The sequence below is a fragment of the Dendrobates tinctorius genome, unplaced genomic scaffold, assembly GCF_039654945.1.
Source record: "Dendrobates tinctorius isolate UK_male_01 unplaced genomic scaffold, ASM3965494v1 ptg000192l, whole genome shotgun sequence".
In the NCBI taxonomy this organism is placed as follows: domain Eukaryota; kingdom Metazoa; phylum Chordata; class Amphibia; order Anura; family Dendrobatidae; genus Dendrobates; species Dendrobates tinctorius.
In genome coordinates, this window is record NW_027361859.1 from 1749693 (window position 1) to 1769915 (window position 20223).

At 46.2% G+C, this 20223-nt stretch overlaps 1 protein-coding gene across 1 annotated transcript in view; it reads left to right on the forward strand.

Moving 5' to 3' along the window:
• The first annotated feature begins 14585 nt into the window (after window positions 1-14585).
• The window catches only part of LOC141055887 (C3a anaphylatoxin chemotactic receptor-like), a 113724-nt gene continuing 108086 nt past the window's right edge, over window positions 14586-20223 (forward strand). The window contains exon 1 of the mRNA XM_073552597.1: window positions 14586-14677. Coding sequence (XP_073408698.1) covers window positions 14595-14677 — 83 coding nt within the window. The 5' untranslated portion in view covers window positions 14586-14594. The remainder of the gene's footprint in view (window positions 14678-20223) is intronic.

The window sequence follows — 20223 nt, forward strand, 5'->3', positions numbered from 1 at the left end:
AGTAACTAACTGTGGATAGTTATAGCAAATTATAATTATCCTCCATCCCATAGTCCCGTGCCCATATACCCAACATACCTGTCCTCCATCCCATAGTCGAGTGCCCATATACCCATCACACATCCTCCATCCCATAGTCCCATGCCCATATACCCATCATACATATTCTCCATCCCATAGTCCCATGCCCATATACCCATCATACATATTCGCCATCCCATAGTCGAGTGCCCATATACCCATCACACATCCTTCATCTCATAGTCCCATGCCCATATACCCATCATACATATCCTCCATCCCATAGTCCCGTGCCCATATACCCATCATACATATCCGCCATCCCATAGTCCCATGCCCATACACCCATCATACATATCCTCAATCCCATAGTCCAGTGCCCATATACCCATCACACATCTTCCATCCCATAGTCCCTTGCCCATATACCCACCATACATATCCTCCATCCCATAGTCCAGTGCCCATATACCCATCACACATCCTCCATCCAATAGTCAACCATTATGACATCATAATGAGGGGTGGGGCTTGCAACCAATGATGACATCAGCATCGCCATGGCAACCATTATGACATCATAATGAGGGGCGTGTGTTATGATTGAGTCACCATAGGAGGCAAAAATAGAAATGCTAGCTAAGTCCAGAAAACCTGAGAAGTTGGCAGCTATCGGATTGCAGACCCCTGAACCTATCAACACAACTAGCAGTAGCCGTGGGGAGCTCCTACGATGCCCTAGGCCCCTTGATCACAGCCGGAGGACTACATAGCCTAAAGACAGAAAGGGAAATCTAAACTGCCCCAGAGCAGACCCCAAAGCAAAAGGCAGCCCCCCACATATAATGACGGTGAAGCAAGAAGAAAGAACAAAACAAAGACAGAAAGATAGACTGAGCAAAGATGGGGCCCAAGCTAGCTTAGATAGGAAAGGACAGGAAGGCTGCTGTCTGCAATCCGAGAAAAACCCTATGAAAATAAGAGCCAACAAACTGACAGTAAAAAAGACCCTGAAGACGCTAGGCTTCACAAAAGGCTATGTCAGTACTCAGGAATATTCTGAAGACAGAGCAACAGGCAAAAGGAGATTCAGCTCACCCCAGCAGGGAATGGCAGAATCCAGAAAAGCAAGGAAAACAAAACACTAATGCAAAAAGGCAAAGCAGAAATCTTAGCTTTAGATGAGCATGAATCAGACTAGTTTCCTAGAAGTCCACAGAGAAATCACCCGCAGGCCAGAAGGGCGTCGGCAGCCTTATATCCAGTCATTAACTCCACTCAGCCAGTCATCATCATCAGCCCCAGGTGTTTGACAATCAGGCTCACTACCTTTCTTCACCAGAAGAGGGAGTTCCTCGGGCCTCAGTAGTGAAGGGGAAAATGAACTCACAACAGTACCTCCCCCTTGAGGAGGGGTCACCGAGCCCTCAACCACGCCACCAGGGCGATCAGGGTGAGCCCGATGAAAGGCACGCACCAATCGTTTGGCATGAATATCAGAGGCGGAGACCCAGGAATTATCCTCCTGACCATAACCCTTCCACTTAACCAAATACTGGAGTCTCCGTCTAGCCAGACGGGAATCAAGAACTTTCTCTACCTCATATTCCATGTTACCTTCAACCAATACAGGGTCTGGAGGTGCAACCCCCGGAACAACAGGTTCAACAAACCTCTTCAACAAAGATTTATGGAACACATTATGGATTTTAAATGTGACAGGAAGAGCCAAACGAAAAGAGACCGGATTAATAATCTCCAAAATCTTGTATGGTCCAATAAATCTAGGCTTAAACTTAGGAGAAGCCACCTTCATAGCAATATTTTTTGATGATAACCAGACCATATCACCAACCTTAAACTGGGGACCAATGGTCCTATGTCGGTTGGAAAACCGCTGGGCCTTCTCCTGGGAGAGAGATAACTTATCCACCACTTGGTCCCAGATCTGGTGCATTCTCTCCACCACAGTGTCAACACCTGGGCAGGCAGAGGGCTCCACCTGCCCTGAAGAAAATCGAGGATGAAACCCAAAGTTACAAAAAAAAGGTGACATTAAAGTGGCAGAACTAGCTCTATTATTCAAAGCAAATTCGGCCAAGGGCAAAAAATGAAACCCAATCATCCTGATCAGCAGAAATAAAACATCACAAATATGACTCCAAGGTCTGGTTTGTTCTCTCTGTCTGCCCATTGGTCTGAGGGTGAAAAGCAGAGGAGAAGGACAACTGAATTCCCAGCCTGGAACAGAAAGTTCTCCAAAATCTAGACACAAACTGCACTCCTCTGTCAGATACAATGTTCTCAGGAATCCCGTGCAAACGAACCACCTGTTGTAAAAACAGGGGCACCAACTCAGAGGAAGACGGCAACTTAGGGAGTGGTACAAGATGAACCATCTTAGAGAACCTATCCCAAATCACCCAAATAACAGTCATCCTCTGAGAGACAGGCATATCAGAGATGAAATCCATTGAAATATGGGTCCATGGCCTCTTGGGGACAGGCAAAGGCATCAACAACCCACTAGAGCGAGAACACGATTTAGACCGGGAGCACGTCCCACAGGACTGCACAAAATTCCTGACATCACGAGACAAGGAGGGCCACCAAAAAAACCGACTCATCAGATCTCTAGTACCAAAAATACCTGGATGACCAGCCAAAGCAGAGCAATGAACTTCAGACATCACTCTCTTCTTCCACTGGTCAGGAACATACAACTTTCCACTGGGACAACGCTCAGGTTTGTCCTCCTGGAACTCTTCCAGAGCACATCTCAAATCGGGCGAGATGGCAGAAAGAACTACCCCTTCGCCTAAGATGGTAGCAGGCTTGGTCACCACAGGTGAATCAGCAAGGAAGCTCCTAGAGAGGGCGTCTGCCTTGACATTCTTTGTTCCAGGAAGAAAAGAAACCACAAAATCAAAACGTGTAAAAAACAAGGCCCACCTAGCCTGTCTAGGGTTCAAGCGCTTAGCCGACTCTAGGTAAATCAAATTCTTGTGGTCAGTGAGGACCACGACTTGATGCTTAGCTCCCTCCAACCAATGTCTCCACTCCTCAAATGCCCATTTCATGGCCAACAGTTCCCTATTCCCCACATCATAGTTACATTCAGATGGAGAGAACTTTCGGGAAAAGAAAGCACAGGGATTCATTTTAGATGTTACAGGATCCTTTTGGGACAAAACAGCTCCTGCACCAATCTCAGAAGCATCCACCTCTACCTGGAACGGAAGTGAGACATCAGGTTGCCGCAAAACCGGGGTGGAGGTGAATCTTCGCTTCAACTCCTGAAAGGAAGAAACAGCCTCCGGAGACCAATTTAACACATCAGCACCCTTTTTAGTCAAATCAGTCAATGGCTTGGCAATACTAGAAAATTTTGCTATAAATTTCCGATAAAAATTAGCAAAACCCAAAAACTTCTGGAGGGCCTTCAAAGAAGTGGGCTGAACCCAGTCGTGAATGGCCTGTACCTTGGCCGGGTCCATTTCAATAGTAGACGGGGACAAAATAAATCCCAAAAAAGAAATCCTCTGTACTCCAAAAAGGCATTTAGATCCCTTGACATACAGGGAATTTCCCTCAAGATCCGGAACACAGTCCGAATATGTTCCACATGAGAATCCCAATCCTTGGAGAAGATCAAAATATCATCCAGATAGATAATCAAAAATTTATCGACAAAATCTCGGAAAATATCGTTCATGAAGCACTGGAAGACAGAAGGGGCATTAGTGAGCCCAAAAGGCATCACCAGGTACTCAAAATGTCCCTCCGGAGTATTAAACGCCGTCTTCCATTCATCCCCATGCTTAATGCGAATAAGATTATACGCCCCCCTGAGGTCAAGCTTGGTAAACCAGCAAGCACCTTTAACTCTGGAGAATAGATCAGAAATCAGGGGTAACGGATACTGATATTTAACAGTAATTTTGTTGAGGGAACGATAATCAATACAAGGTCTTAATGATCCATCCTTTTTGGCTACAAAAAAAAACCCGGCACCCAAGGGTGACGAGGATGGTCTAATATGACCCTTCTCCAATGCCTCCTTAATATAGGATCGCATAGCCTCGTGCTCGGGTACAGATAAATTGAAGAGCCGACCCTTGGGAAATTTACACCCCGGGCTCAGTTCAATTGCACAGTCATAACTCCTATGAGGAGGCAGAGACGCAGACTCATTCTCACTAAATACATCATAAAAGTCCGCCAAATAATCAGGAACATCATGCGACTGAGGAGAGGTGGAAAACACCGGAGCCTCACTAAAGGCACACCGACAACCCCAACTCACCACAGACACAGATTTCCAATCCAAAACTGGATTATGAATCTGTAACCAGGGAAACCCCAGAACAACAGTATCATGCAGATTATGCAACACCAGAAATCTGCAATTTTCTTGATGGTCTGGGGCGACCCGCATTACCACCTGGGTCCAAAACTGGGGTTTATTTTTAGCCAAAGGAGTAGCATCAATTCCCCTCAAAGGGATAGGCGTCTGCAGAGGTGTCATCGGAAATCCACAACGTTTAGCAAAATCCAAGTCCATTAGGTTTAGGGCTGCTCCCGAATCCACAAACGCCTTGGCGGAAAATGTGGACAGGGAGCAGATCAGAGTAATAGCCAGAAGAAACTTAGGTTGAACACCCCCAACAGAAAACGTGTGTGCAAAGCGTTTCTCTCGTTTGGGACAGACAGAAATAATATGCGAGGCATCTCCACAGAAAAAACACAACTTATTACGCCTTCTGAACTCCTGACGCTGCTCTCTAGAAAAAACTCTATCACATTGCATAGGTTCAGACATTTGTTCAACAGGTGGCAACACCTCTCATGCAGCTTTGCGTTCGCGCAAACGCCGATCAACCTGAATGGCTAATGACATAGAATCGTCAAGACCAGAGGGAACAGGAAATCCCACCATAGTATCTTTTACGGCTTCTGACAACCCCTTCCGAAAGAGAGCAGCCAAGGCATTATCATTCCAGGTAGTAAGTACTGCCCACTTTCGGAATTTTTGACAGTACAATTCTGCAGAATCACGACCCTGGCTCAATGCCAGCAGGGTCTTTTCAGCCTGATCAATGGCATTAGGTTCGTCATACAACAACCCCAAAGCTTGAAAGAATGCGTTCACATTAGTCAGAATAGGATCATCTGGTTTCAAAGAAAACGCCCAATCCTGGGGATCGCCACGCAGCAAAGAGATGACAATTTTAACCTGCTGCGCGGAGCTCCCTGACGAGTTAGGCTACTTTCACACATCAGGTTTTCGGCGTTAGGCGCAATCCAGCGTCGTGCCGGAACGCCGGATCCGGCAAATGTTTCGTAAAACCGGATGTGACGGATCCGGTTTTCTGCCGGATCCGTCTTTTTCTTGACAGACAAAACCGGATCCATCTCATCCGGTTCATCCGTTTTTCTATCCGTTTTTCGACGGATTACGCCGGATCCGGTTTTTAAAATTGACCCTTGTGGCCTTCCGAACGGGATTGGCTACTGGAAAACTATATATAGCATGTTCCTACAGCCCTTCTTTGACAGGTTGTAGAGGAGAAAGTGCAGGTTGGAGAGAAGAGCAAGTTACTGGCGAAGATGGATGTTGTCATTGGAAATATTTTGAAGAATTTGGCGGATTTTACAGCGGAGGCAAATCGTTTGAGGGTGATTGTTCTGGAGAAGGAGAGAGCGAGACAGCAGCGCATCAGGCATCGTAGACGACGTTTGTGGATCCACCCCATCACAGCCAAGAGAATGACGCGTGGGGTCTATTCTACACTATGCATGGACCTTCGACGAAACCCGGATAAATTTTTTGGATATGTTAGGATGAAAAATGGAGAATTTTGATTACTTGGTGGAGCGCATTGCACACCTCATAAGAAAAGCGGACACCTATTGCCGCTTCTCTGTTTCACCCGCAGAGCGTCTGATGGTGACTTTAAGGTAAGCCACATTTATTGGATATGATCGCATCAGAGCACACTTTCACTGCAATCTTGTTGGTGGTAGTTTGTATCTCCAAGTGTTATAGCTCAGTTTTGGTATGTAATGCTGTGATTTAAAACTAATTTATTGTTTTTTAATTCCCCACAGATTTCTTGCAACTGGAGAATCCCTTTCGTCACTGCATTTCCAGTACAGACTCGGGATTTCCACCATATCTGGACTTGTGAAGTACACATGCCGTGCACTGTGGGACTCCTTAGCAGAAGAGTTTTTACCAGAGCCCACAAAAGAGAGGTGGATTGAAATTGCTGACAAGTTTCAACAGATATGTCAGTTTCCAAACTGCTTGGGCCCTGTGGACGGGAAACATATCCGCATTGTAAAGCCAGCTGGATCGGGATCGGAATATTTCAATTACAAGAAATATTTTTCAATTGTCCTCATGGCCATCGCTGACGCGGAATACAAATTTATTGCGGTTGATATTGGGGCCTATGGCCGCTCCAATGACTCTCAAGTTTTCAAACTGTCTGCCATGGGGCGTAAACTGTATGGAAACACCTTCCAGTTCCCACCACCTAGACCGCTGCCGCAAACATCTGGTCCACCTATGCCATTTGTCTGTGTAGGGGATGAAGCCTTCCAGCTGTCAGAACACCTTTTGAAACCGTACTCTAGCAGAGGATTGACAAGACCAAAACGCATTTTTAATTACCGCCTCACAAGAGCAAGAAGAATGGTTGAATGTACCTTTGGTATTCTGACAGCCAAATGGCGGGTCCTATTGACTGCGATCAACCTCAAGACAGAAACTGTGGACGAGGTGATCAAAGCGTGCGTGGTACTCCACAATTTTGTTATCTGCAAGGAACCCATTTCCATTGAGGACACCTCTGAAGAAACCACCTTGCAAGATTACCATGACATTACCACTAGAAGTTCTGTGACGGTTTCAGTAATGAGGGACAATTTTGCACTATACTTTATGTCACCTCAAGGCAGAGTACACTGGCAAGATGACAGAGTGTGAAAGATTTGTGCCCAACCAAACTTGTGTACCCTCTGTACCAACAGTATATACCTTTGCCAACCAAAGTTGGCTATCTTGTCATGGTCTCTATTTTTAGCTTTAGGCCACAGGTGTGTACCTGGTTGTGTTTTATGCAAAGTATTTCACCTTTTAACAAAAGTTGTGTACATTGTTAGGAAATCACCAACAATAAACACAACTTTTTATTTGAAATACTTTGCTTCAAACACAACCAGGAACACAACTGTGGCAAAAAGCTAAAATTTACCCACAGTTATATACCTGGTTTTGAATACCATTTCACCTTTTAAATACCCTGTATTTAACCTTTTTCGCCGCAGAAAGAAATGACAGACAACCAGTGTAAAATAATTTAACTTTTATTGAAAAATGTTTTTTTTAGTAAACTTTTTTAAAATTTTAATAAACTTGTTTAATAAAACTTTGAAACTATAAAACTGAAACCATAAAACTGGTCATTTTTATTTAAATACACACATTATAAATCTGTGTAGTGTGTGGTGGAAATACTGCTGTAGGGGCTGCGGGACACTTCGACACTGGGAGTGTGGAGAGAGGACTGGGATCGTGGTGGGGAAGGAACAGTTAGAGGTGAAGGTGTGGAAAAAACTACAGAATGGGTGGACATGTGGGAAGCAGAAGAGGTGGTGGGTGGTGGAGTGGAGGGTTGGGCAGGGACTGTAGGAGCAGATGATGTTGATGGCAAGTTGTATGGGGAAGGACTTTGGTACGGGGCAGGTTGCTGGAAGTGGGGAGATGTCTGGTACGGGGCAGGTTGCTGGAAGTGGGGAGATGTCTGGTACGGGGCAGGTTGCTGGAAGTGGGGAGATGTCTGGTACGGGGCAGGTTGCTGGAAGTGGGGAGATGTCTGGTACGGGGCAGGTTGCTGGAAGTGGGGAGATGTCTGGTACGGGGCAGGTTGCTGGAAGTGGGGAGATGTCTGGTACTGGGGAGGTTGCTGGTACTGGGGAGTTTGCAGGTACTGTGGAGGTTGCTGGTACTGGGGAGGTTGCTGGTGCTGGGGAGGTTGCTTGTGCTGGGGAGGTGGATGGTGCTGGGGAGGTGGATGGTGCTGGGGAGGTGGATGGTGCTGGGGAGGTGGATGGTATGTAATAGGAGGGGGAGGATGGAAAGTGGCTGGAGGTGGATGGTATGTAATAGGAGGGGGAGGATGGAAAGTGGCTGGAGGGGGTGTAGATGTAATAGGAGGGGGAGGATGGAAAGTGGCTGGAGGGGGTGTAGATGTAATAGGAGGGGGAGGATGGAAAGTGGCTGGAGGGGGTGCAGGTGGAGGAACTACTGTGGTGGGAGGAGGAGGTTGGGAGGTAACTTGCTGGAGAGCAGCGTGGCATGAATGCATTACATGCATCTGCTGGGCAGGAGAGAGCGTTTCCATGCGCTCCACAACAGACCTGAAAAAGGTGTGGTTTGGCGAAGATCTTGCTTCTGAATGCATGGTTTGCAGAAGTGTCTTCACCTCCAGAATGCTGGAGTTGATCTGCTGATAGCCTGCGGAGATTTGCTCTGACAAGACTTTTAGACAGTTCTGGAAAGATGCATTCAGATGCAAGAACTCTGGCGCATAAGTCTTTTCCTGACCCCTCTGCCGCTGCCGCCCAGTACCCGCAGGTGTACTAGAGGTGGCAGGGGCAGAAGGGTGGGGTAAAGGGAAAGCGATCTCCTCACCAGCAGCTTCATGTAATGTAGGCGGCCACGATGCTCCTGTGCTGGTGGATGGGACAGATGGGTCGAATGTGTGGGAAGGCTGGGAAGGTGCAGATGTACCGGGGCGGTCGAAGTGTCCCTCGGTGCCGGTCTCCTCAGGGATCGCCTCAGAAGGGTCCAATCGTGCAGGCTCCCGAGTGCTGCTCACCGTGCTGTGGAATAAAGAGAAAAAAAAACAATTAAAATACTGACATGGTATGGCCCTGGCTGAAAAAAAAATTTACATCTAACATTTTTTTTCACATGTGGTGTGTAATATTTACCTTCTGGTGACCATTGTTTCCCGGAGGAACGACAGGGCTTCTGCGTACTTGTACTTGCTCCTGCGTCCTCCAGATCCACTCGGGGCCCGCATCTCTTTATTGAACTCCTTCTTGAAACGATCCCTCACAGACCGCCACCGATTCACAATTCTGTTCCCTGAAACGAGAAAGGAGTGGTTAGTATACAACATCAGTGTTTCCCAAACTCCAGTCCTCATGGTCCCCAGGGGTCATGTTTTCAGGATTTCCATAGTAAATAGAAATCCTGAACACATGATCCGTGGGGACCACGAGGACTGGAGTTCGGGAAACACTGGTTTACATCAAGCAACCGGTACTGTATATACTTACGCTCTGTAATCTGGGCCCGAACATCGAGGTCCTCCCAGCGGCCCACAAGGAGCGAACAGATTTCCTCCCAGAGTCGTCGGGTAACGATAAGGTCAGCGTGGCGGCGGTCAGCCATATTCCAGAGCGGCTCCCTTTCTCTGACGAGATCGATGAGGTGGTCCACATCGAGTCCTCCATCCTCACCGTCAGAGTCGGGAGCACGCTGTGAAGGCTGTTAAAGAAAAAGACAAAAATAACATAATTAGCCTCCACATAAGAAATGAAATAAAAAGTGCAAAAAAACAAAGCAAAAATATTTATACTTACACGCTGGTGACCGCCGCGTTGCTGTCGCCGACGACCCTGGGACGCACTCCGAGGACATCTTGGCCGAGTACCAGATTGGGAAGACTAGAGAAGAAAACAAAAAATGTTATGTCTTTGGATGTAGGCATTTGTTTGCTGTGTGTGGTCTGCAGAACATTGTTTTCTATGTGTTGTGTGTAGTGTGATGTTGTGTTTCTGCGTTTGATGCAAAAAACTTACCAATTGTGAGCCCACTCCAGGTGTCTGTCCACCCCTTCCTTCTTCTTCTGGGAGCTCCTCTTCATCTTGTGATTCCTGTTTTGAAATAAAAGGCAATGAATAGACATATATTACAGAGAAGATGGATTTTGGAAATAAAAACTTACCGTCAAACGCTGACGATGCGAGGGAGGGCTCCCAGAAGATGATGTGCTGTCTTCCTGGTGGCCACACTCCATGCCTGTGGGTGGTGTTCCAGCTGCTGCCATTGCTGCTGCTGCATCTATTGGGCGGCTGTTGAATAACGAGAAACAAAGGGCCAATGAATATCTTGATATTCAATAGCCCTAGTTTGGAGGAATGGGTGATTTGATAATTACCGTCTCTCATCTGCTGCTGGCCTCCCCTCCTCAGCATGTTCTATTTGCTGCTCCATTTGGGGTGGTGGTGGTGCTGATGGTGCTGCAGTGGTCTCCTGCCTTCTCCTGCTTCGCTTGGTTGCTTTCTTGGGTGGCATGTTGGGTGTGGCTGTGGGTCCCACTGTCTTGCTTTTATATATGTCTTGTGGGCAGAGCTACTGAGCATGCTCAGACCAAAAAACCGGATCCGGCGCATTGCGGCGCTCATAGGCTTTCATTGTGTGAAAAAGCCGGACGCGCCGGATCCGGCGCGTCCGGCTTTTTCGCCGGAGACAAAAAACGTTACAGTAGCCATTTTTTCCAGACGCCGGATCGCGACACATTGCCGGATCCGGCGAAAACCGGATGAAACGCATGGCCATCCGGCGCGATCCGGCGCAAATGCAAGTCAATGGGGGGGAACCGGATCCGGCATTGCATTTCGCCGGATCCGGTTTCTGTCAAAAGCGCCGGATCGCGCCTGACGCCGAAAACCTGATGTGTGAAAGAGGCCTTAGACTTCAAGGCAAAAAATAATTTACAATTATTTTTGAAATTCAAAAATTTAGACCGATCCCCAAAAAATACATCAGGTGTAGGAATCTTTGGTTCAGCAGCATGTGAATGAGCAAGGTAGGCGGAAATTCCCTGCACTTCCGCAGCGAGCTGCTCCACACGATCAGACAATTGCTTTATCTCCATTGAGAGAAAAAAAATAATTCCCCCTACGGCCTCAGAGATATAGAGGAAAAAATATACACACTTTTTTTTTTTTTTTTTTTACAATTCTTTCCTGCTATTGAGTACCCTAGAATCTGCGGTATGGCGGGTGATTCTGTTATGAGCGAGTCACCGTAGGAGGCAAAAAGCACTTATACAAGCTAAGTCCAGAAAACCAGAGAAGTTGGCAACTATCAGATTGCAGACCCCTGAACCTATCAACACAACTAGCAGTAGCCATGGGGGGTTCCTATGATGCCCTAGACCCCTCGATCACAGCCGGAGAAATACATAGGCCTAAAGAAAGAAAGGGGAAATCTAAACTGCCCCAGAGCAGACCCCAAAGCAATAGGCAGCCCCCAACATATAATGACGGTGAAGCAAGATGAAAATACTAACACAGACAGAAAGATAAACTGAGCAAAGACGGGGCCCCAAAACTACCTAGATAGGAAAGGAAAGGAAGGCTGCTGTCTGCAATCTGCAAAAACCCTATCAAAGACATAAGCCAACCAGCTGATATGAAAAAGGCCCTGAAGCAGCTAGGCTTCAAAAACTGAATCAGCACTCAGGTATTTTCAGAAGACAGAGCTAAATGAATTCAGCACACCCCAGCAGGGAATGGCAGAAATCCAGAAAAACAAAGCAAAAACAAAGTCAAAGCACAAAAGCAAAAGGCCGAGCAGCAAACTTAGCTTTGGAGGAGCAGGAATTCAGACTGGTCTCCAAGGATCCCACAGAGAAATCACCCGCAGGGCAGAAGGGCGTCGGCAGCATTATATCCAGTCCGTAACTCCACTCAGCCAGTCACAATCATCAGCCTCAGGTGTTTGACAATCATGCTCACTACCTTTATTTACCAGAAGAGGGAGTTCCTCGGGCCTCAGTAATGAAGGGGAAAATGAACTCACAACACGGATGCTTACATGCGTAAAAATCGCATCCTGACATTGCCAATGGATGACATACGGATCACTGTTAAGGGACCATTTGTGCGTTTTTCGACCGTAAAATACCGACCGTATTTTTATACATTGTGTCTGACTCCAGCCTTATAGTGAATCTGTCTGCACAATTCTCCCAACCCCCAATCTGTGTATATGGTCATGCTGTGTCTTCTCAGTATTGTCACAGAGGAACACGACCATATAAACAGCTGGGGAGAGGATTGTGCTGACAGATTCCCATGAGGCCTAAAACCCTAGTCCATGCCCTCATCATCTCTCGCCTTGACTACTGCAACCTCCTGCTCTGTGGCCTCCCCTCAAACACTCTCGCACCCCTCCAATCTATTCTAAACTCTGCTGCCCGACTAATCGACCTGTCCCCCCGCTATTCCCCAGCTTCTCCCCTCTGTCAATTCCTTCACTGGCTCCCAATTGCCCAGAGAGTCCATTACAAAACCCTAACCATGACATACAAAGCCATCCACAACCTGTCTCCTCCATACATCTGTGACCTCGTCTCCCGGTACTTTCCTGCATGCAACCTCCGATCCTCACAAGATCTCCTTCTCTACTCCCCTCTTATCTCCTCTTCCCACAATCGCATACAAGATTTCTCTCGCGCATCACCCCTACTCTGGAACTCTCTACCACAACATATCAGACTCTCACCTACCATCGAAACCTTCAAAAAGAGCCTGAAGACCCACCTCTTCCGACAAGCCTATAACCTGCAGTAACCACCGATCGACCAAACCGCTGCACGACCAGCTCTACCCTCGCCTACTGTATTATCACCCATCCCTTGTAGATTGTGAGCCCTCGCGGGCAGGGTCCTCTCTCCTCCTGTACCAGTTATGACTTGTATTGTTTAAGATTATTGTACTTTTATTATGTATACCCCTCCTTACATGTAAAGCGTCATGGAATAAATGGCGCTATAACAATATATAATAATAATAATAATAATAATAATAATAATAATAATGAGGCATCTCTAGAAGATATTGCAGTGATTGATTTGGGTGTTATATCTCGTGGATGTGTAAGAATACGGCCGGGTTGCAATCATGTCAGCACATTCCATACTCACTGTGCTGTCAACTGCTTCTTCCCTGCTGTGTTCCCCGTTCTTCCGTTCACTTAAAGGACAGGAGGCAGAGTCCAAAGCAACTTTAAACATAATGGATTTATTCTCTTCAGGACATAGCACATCCATAACACTTCCAGCACACTTGTCACAGTACCAGCAATGCATTATTCTTTGTCTTTCCCTAACTTCTTCTACTTCACTGGAATAGGCCACAAAGTTACAATGTGAAGAGGAGCCTGGTGAAAACGGCACTTCAATATATCTCCCTGGAACCGATTTCAGACCAGACTTGGAAATATCATCTACTAGGTCGTCCACCCCCTTTTGGTTATCCCGCCCATACACTCGCTGGTGGCCCCATCTATACAACTGCTAGTTCTTCACATGTCTTCTGTAGCTTCTTCACTACGTTGCTGTGGATACCATGTGCTGCACACTTATCTTCTTCCTTATAACTTACAATCCTTTCTATGGATGGCTGGGCTTCTCTGCTTGGGAATGTTGTGTGATAGCTAAGCAGCTCAGACCCCAAGGTCACCTGAGCACACCAGGGGTCTACCCCCGTCTGACTATGTCCAGGAAATCTGTCTAGCTTATTCCCCAGCTACCACTTCTACAATTAACCTCTAAGCGTTCCACAACTAAACCTTTCTATTCAGTGTACTCAGTGCCCCCATCTAGTGGCCTTTTCCCTAACTGCACTGTCCCTAACTTACATATAGCAATAAACATATATATACAGCTTACACACAATACAAAGAAACGACACATGCAAATTTGGCAATTATGTACATGTAAACAGTAGCATCAACATTTAAAGGGCAAGGCCATGACCCTCTTACATATGAGTGATAATGATAAATCTGTAAGAAGTCATTCCACAGCCAATAATGATGTCTTTATCAGTGGTGGGATTCAACTTTGCTAATAACCAGTTCTTTTCCTCGGTGACCTGTTTGCTGCACAAGATATAGGTCAATTTGTGGAAAATTGTCCCTGCCCCCCATATAAAATAAGAAAATATTAATATTCCACACATTTTCTAAGCTTTCCCCAGCACAAATATTTTTGGATCCTGTTCCCATGAACTATAACTATACAGCGTGCAGCTCATCTTACTCCAGCCGGCTTTATATAAATCCCCCCATAGTGTAAGCTGGAGCTATGTGTGATTACAGGAGCCTCAGATGTGCTTATTGTCCCCCCGTTAGTGATCAGTAATGTGTGTAGAGCTTGTATTTCATTACTAACCAGCCACCGTCATCTACCATTTCCAGAGCTGCTCCAGTCTACTCCAACTCCACTCCACTTCTCTGCGACCGGAGGTCACTTTTCAGTGTTAGTCTTTGAGACGCAGAACGAGGCAAAGAAAGCTGGAAATGGCAAAATACAGTGACTGGTCAGTAATGTAACACACTCGCTATACACATTACTGATTACTAACAGGGGGACAATGAGGAAACAATGGCTGGAGAGGTCCTTTGCCACAAGAATCCTACTGTACAGATACGGTGATTACATGGTCTGTTGTATTATTATTACTGTAGGTGACTCATCAGAATGGACGATGCTGCTGTTGATGAATATAATTATTATTATGATAATCTGACCACATCTAATACATCTCTGAACTTTAGCGACTGGTAAGTTTATATTCCTAATTCTGTTTTTCTCATGAGATATCAGTGCAGATTCCATTCTCATCTATATCCGAGCCTCCGCATCGATTACATCCATATTCATGGGGATTAAACAGCTCTACCTGCAGCGATTATTCCTCCCATAATGATGGAAACTCTGGATAACCCATCAAGCCCCTCTGCCCTCAGTATCACCCATCAGGAGTCAGTGGTGTCTGTGGGGCAGAGGATTCAGCTCTGAACTGTGGTTCCTGTATAATAACAGATGTGACCAGAGCCGAATATAGAGAACCACACTGCAATCATTTATTAGTGACAGCGATAAACCCCCCAAATCACAGAGTCCGATGTAAGTGCTGTACGCACATGATATGAGGCTGAGTGCTGTATATACATGATAGGAGGCTGAGCGCTGTATATACATGATAGGAGGCTGAGTGCTGTATATACATGATAGGAGGCTGAGTGCTGTATATACATATTAGGAGGCTGATTGCTGTACGCACATGATAGGAGGATGAGTGCTGTACATACATGATAGGAGACTGAGTGCTGTATATACATGATAGGAGTCTGAGTGCGGCATATACATGATAGGCCGAGTGCTGTATACACATGATAGGAGGCAGAGTGCTGTATATATATGATAGGAGGCTGAGTGCTGTATATACATGATTGGAGGGTGAGTGCTGTATATAAATGATAGGAGGCCGAGTGCTGTATATACATGATAGAAGGCTGAGTGCTGTATATACATGATAGGAGGATGAGTGCTGTATATATAGGATAGGAGGCTGAGTGCTGTATATACATGATAGGAGGCTGAGTGCTGTTTATGCATGATAGGAGGCTGAGTGCTGTATATATAGGATAGGAGGCTGAGTGCTGTATATACATGATAGGAGAGTGAGTGCTGTATATAAATGATAGGAGGCCGAGTGCTGTATATACATGATAGAAGGCTGAGTGCAGTATATACATGATAGGAGGCTGAGTGCTGTATATATAGGATAGGAGGCTGAGTGCTGTATATACATGATAGTAGAGTGAGTGCTGTATATAAATGATAGGAGGCCGAGTGCTGTATATACATGATAGAAGGCTGAGTGCTGTATATACATGATAGGAGGATGAGTGCTGTATATACATGATAGGAGGGTGAGTGCTGTATATATAGGATAGGAGGCTGAGTGCTGTATATACATGATAGGAGGCTGAGTGCTGTTTATGCATGATAGGAGGCTGAGTGCTGTAAATACATAATAGGAGGCTGAGCACTGTATATACATGATAGGAGGCTGCGTGCTATATATACATGAATGGAGGTTGAGTGCTGTATATATATGATAGGAGGCTGAGTGCTGTATATACATGATAGGAGACTGAGAGCTATATATGCATGATAGGAGGCTGAGTGCTGTATATACACGATAGGAGGCTGAGTGCTGTATATACATGATAGTAGGCTGAGTGCTGTATATACATGATAGTAAGCTGAGTATACACATGATAAGAGGCTGAGTGTTGTATATGCATGAAAGGAGGCTGAGTGCTTTATGTACATGATAGGAGGCTGAGTGCTGTATATACATGATAGTAGGCTGAGTGCTGTATATACATGATAGGAGGCTGAGTGCTGTATATACATGATAGTAGGCTGAGTGTATACATGATAGGAGGCTGAGTGTTGTATATGCATGATAGGAGGCTGAGTGCTGTATATGCATGATAGGAGCCTGAGTGCTGTATATACATGATAGGAGAGTGAGTGATGTATATACATGATAGGAGGCCGAGTGCTGTATATACATGATAGAAGGCTGAGTGCTGTATATACATGATAGGAGGCTGAGTGCTGTATATCCATGATAGGAGGCTGAGTGCTGAATATACATGATAGGAGGCTGAGTGCTGTATATACATGATAGGAGGCTGAGTGCTGTCTATACATGATAGGAGGTTGAGTGCTGTATATACATGATAGGAGGCTGAGTGCTGTCTATACATGATAGGAGGTTGAGTGCTGTATATATATGATAGGAGGCTGAGAGCTGTATATTCATGAAAGGAGGCTGAGTGCTGTACATACATGATAGGAGGCTGAGTGCGGTATATGCATGATAGGAGGTTGAGTGCTGTATATGCATGATAGGAGGCTCAGTGCTGTATATACAAGATATGAGGCTGAGAGCTGTATATACATGATAGGAGGTTGAGTGCTGTATATACATGATAGGAGACTGAGTGCTGTATATACATGATAGGAGACCGAGTGCTGTATATAGAGTAACAAACTGACCCAGATCCTGATAAGGGGAAAACAAAATGTGGCAGGGTGTAGTAGATTCCATGAAGAGGCCTGGGACAGAGCAGAGAGTGATTTCTTCCCACAGAAAAACTTCCTGACTCATGGCCATTGTCAGTAATGGTAAAGTCCCTGCATCCTGGCAGCATCATGAGTACGCACACGCTGTCTTCACTTAAAGGGCCGTTGGTAGTGTTGAGCGATACCATCCGATATCGTGAAATATCGGATCAGATTGGATCGGACCGATACCCAAAAAGTAACGGATATTGCCGATTCCGATACCGGAAACCAATGCAAGTCAATGGGACAGAAATATCGGAATTAAAATAAACCCTTTCTTTCCTTGTAGGTTAACTCTACATGAAGAAAAACAACTAATAATAATGTAGAATGTATTCGGGGAGGTGGAGGAGACATTAAAGGCATAGAGGTTTAGCCCAATCAAATGGAATAGCAGGAATAAAAAAATGTTTTAAAGACGTTCGGAGTTACAAAGATATTGACTATGTTAACCTTTTTTATATTTTGTCAGATATGTATGTGTCACTACTTCCATGCTCTTCACCTTCTTTTTTACTTCTCCCACACTTTCTCCTTCATGATCCTCAGCAGCAGCATCTTTTTCATCAACTTCTTCTTCACCTTATTCATCTTCTTCTTCTTCACCTTCTTCCTATTATTCTTTTTTTTTACATTCTTCATATTCTTCTTATTCAACTATTATTCTTCTTCATATACTACTTCTTCATCTTCTTCCTATTCTTCTTCTTCATCATATTCTTATTTGTGACAGGCATTCCTGTAGTTGTTATCTATAAAAGTTTGAAGATTACACCTTCCGTTCTGCCTGTCACAAAAGATTTACAACAGGATTTGTCCGCATTCAGTTTGGCCTGCAGAAGCAGGCATTTTCCAGGGGCACCACGAGGAGGAACGGACTCACCCCCATACACTGCTTAGTCTTCTTCTGCTTATAATTTAGATAATATCTTTTGCTCTGATTTTTAGTCTTATGCTTAATGTTCTTCTGCTTTTTGTCTTTCTGCTTCTTGTTCTTCTGCTTCTTGGTCTTCTGTCTCTTGTTGTTCTGTATTTTGGTGGTTGTCTTCATGTTCTTTGTCCTCTTGGTCATCTTCTTCAGGGTCATCTTTTTGGTCTTCTTCGGGGTGGTCTTCCAGGTCGTCGTCTTCAGGGTCATCGTTTTCGTGGTCGTCGTCTTCTTCGGGGTGGTCTTCAGGGTCGTCGTCTTCAGGGTCATCGTCAGGGACATCCAGAGTTATAACCAAAAACCATTTCCAAAAGCTTGAACTTGGAAATGTAGCAGAAGGTACAAGAAGGCTGAGGAACTGCCGAGAACCAGCTGACAGTACTGGAACCCGGATGGGCAGCAGAAGGAACAAGAGCCAATGGCACTACCGAGGTCCAGCTGATGGTACTGGAACCCGGTTACTAAGCAGGAGGTACCTATGCTAGAAAGCACTACCAAGGACCAGCAGACATTGCTGGAACTCGGATACGGAGAAGGAGGCACCTACGTCAAAGGCACTGCCGAGAACCAGCTGACAGTGCTGGAACCCGGATGGGTAGCAGAAGCTGCAAGAGCCAATGGAACTAGCGAGGACCAGCTGACGGTGCTGGAACCCGGAGGGGCAGCAGAAGGAACAAAAGCCAATGGCACTACCAAGGACCAGCTGACGGTGCTGGAAACTGGTTACTAAGCAGGAGGTACCTGTGCTAGAAAGCACTACCAAGGACCAGCAGACGTTGCTGGAACTCGGATATCGAGAAGGAGGCACCTAAGCCAAAGGCACTACCGAGAACCAGCTGACGGTGCTGGAACCCGGATGGGTAGCAGAAGCTGCAAGAGCCAATGGAACTAGCGAGGACCAGCTGACGGTGCTGAAACCCAGAGGGGCAGCAGAAGGATCAAGAGCCAATGGCACTACCGAGGACCAGCTGACGGTGCTGGAACCTGGTTACTAAGCAGAAGGTACCTGTGCTAGAAAGCACTACCAAGGACCAGCAGACGTTGCTGGAACTCAGATACCGAGAAGGAGGCACCTAAGCCAAAGGCACTGCCGAGAACCAGCTGACGGTGCTGGAACCCGGATGGGTAGCAGAAGCTGCAAGAGCCAATGGAACTAGCGAGGACCAGCTGATGGTGCTGGAACCCAGAGAGGCAGCAGAAGGAACAAGAGCTAATGGCACTACCGAGAACCAGCTGACGGTGCTGGAACCTGGCTACTAAGCAGGAGGTACCTGTGCTAGAAAGCACTACCAAGGACCAGCAGACGTTGCTGGAACTCGGATACCGAGAAGGAGGCACCTAAGCCAAAGGCACTGCCGAGAACCAGCTGACGGTACTGGAACCCGGATGGGTAGCAGAAGGTACCCATGAAAAACAAAGATGCAAGGCCGCGAGCCAGCCGCAGTTACCGAAACCCACAGTCCTATAGGGTGTGCTTGTCCTATTGGCGCTACGGAACCAGCCTTTGTTGCCAGATCCCGCAGCCCACATAGGAAGCCCATAAACTACAGGCACCACAGACTCGGCTAACCCGACCGCAACACGACAGGACAACGTATTGGTGGCAAAGTGATGTTGACACTTGTTATGAGTGGTGGAAGACACTAAATAAAAAATAAATAAAGTGCCTTCGCCACTCGGGGTCCACCGTGCAGTGGATGGAATAACCGCTGCTAAAAGAGGCAGAGCACTAAGGCGGTAATGTGCACAGGGTTTTAGCTGCACCCAGTGCACTGAAGCAGACTATGTTATATGCACAGAGCTGCAAACAAAAGCATAAATAACGCTGAGTCTGTACAGAGTTACAGACTTCCAGCGATGCAGATACGGTATTAAAGGTCACAGAAGTAGTCTTAAACACCAGGACTACTCCTTCTAGACCTACCGTAAAAATAGGATGAGGAACATCGCAACTGCGAACGCCCGACAGGCTGCAACCGCAGCGCGGCGTTAACTGAGCCGCAGAGAAAGCACCGCTATGCTGCAAGCGCGATGCAGTATGCTAGCTGCTGGCAAAGATGAAGCTTGAGCGCGCTGGCGCTGGCGCTAATACTGGCTGAAGCCAAAACACTCACACAGACGTATTTTCAGAGGGAAGGGGTTCTTAATAAGTCAGTCACCAGTCCAAGCATCCATCACCATACATACAGCAGCTGTATGAAAATACTAGCGCATTGCGGAACGGCCATGCGCACTTTTTATAGTGTACAGGAC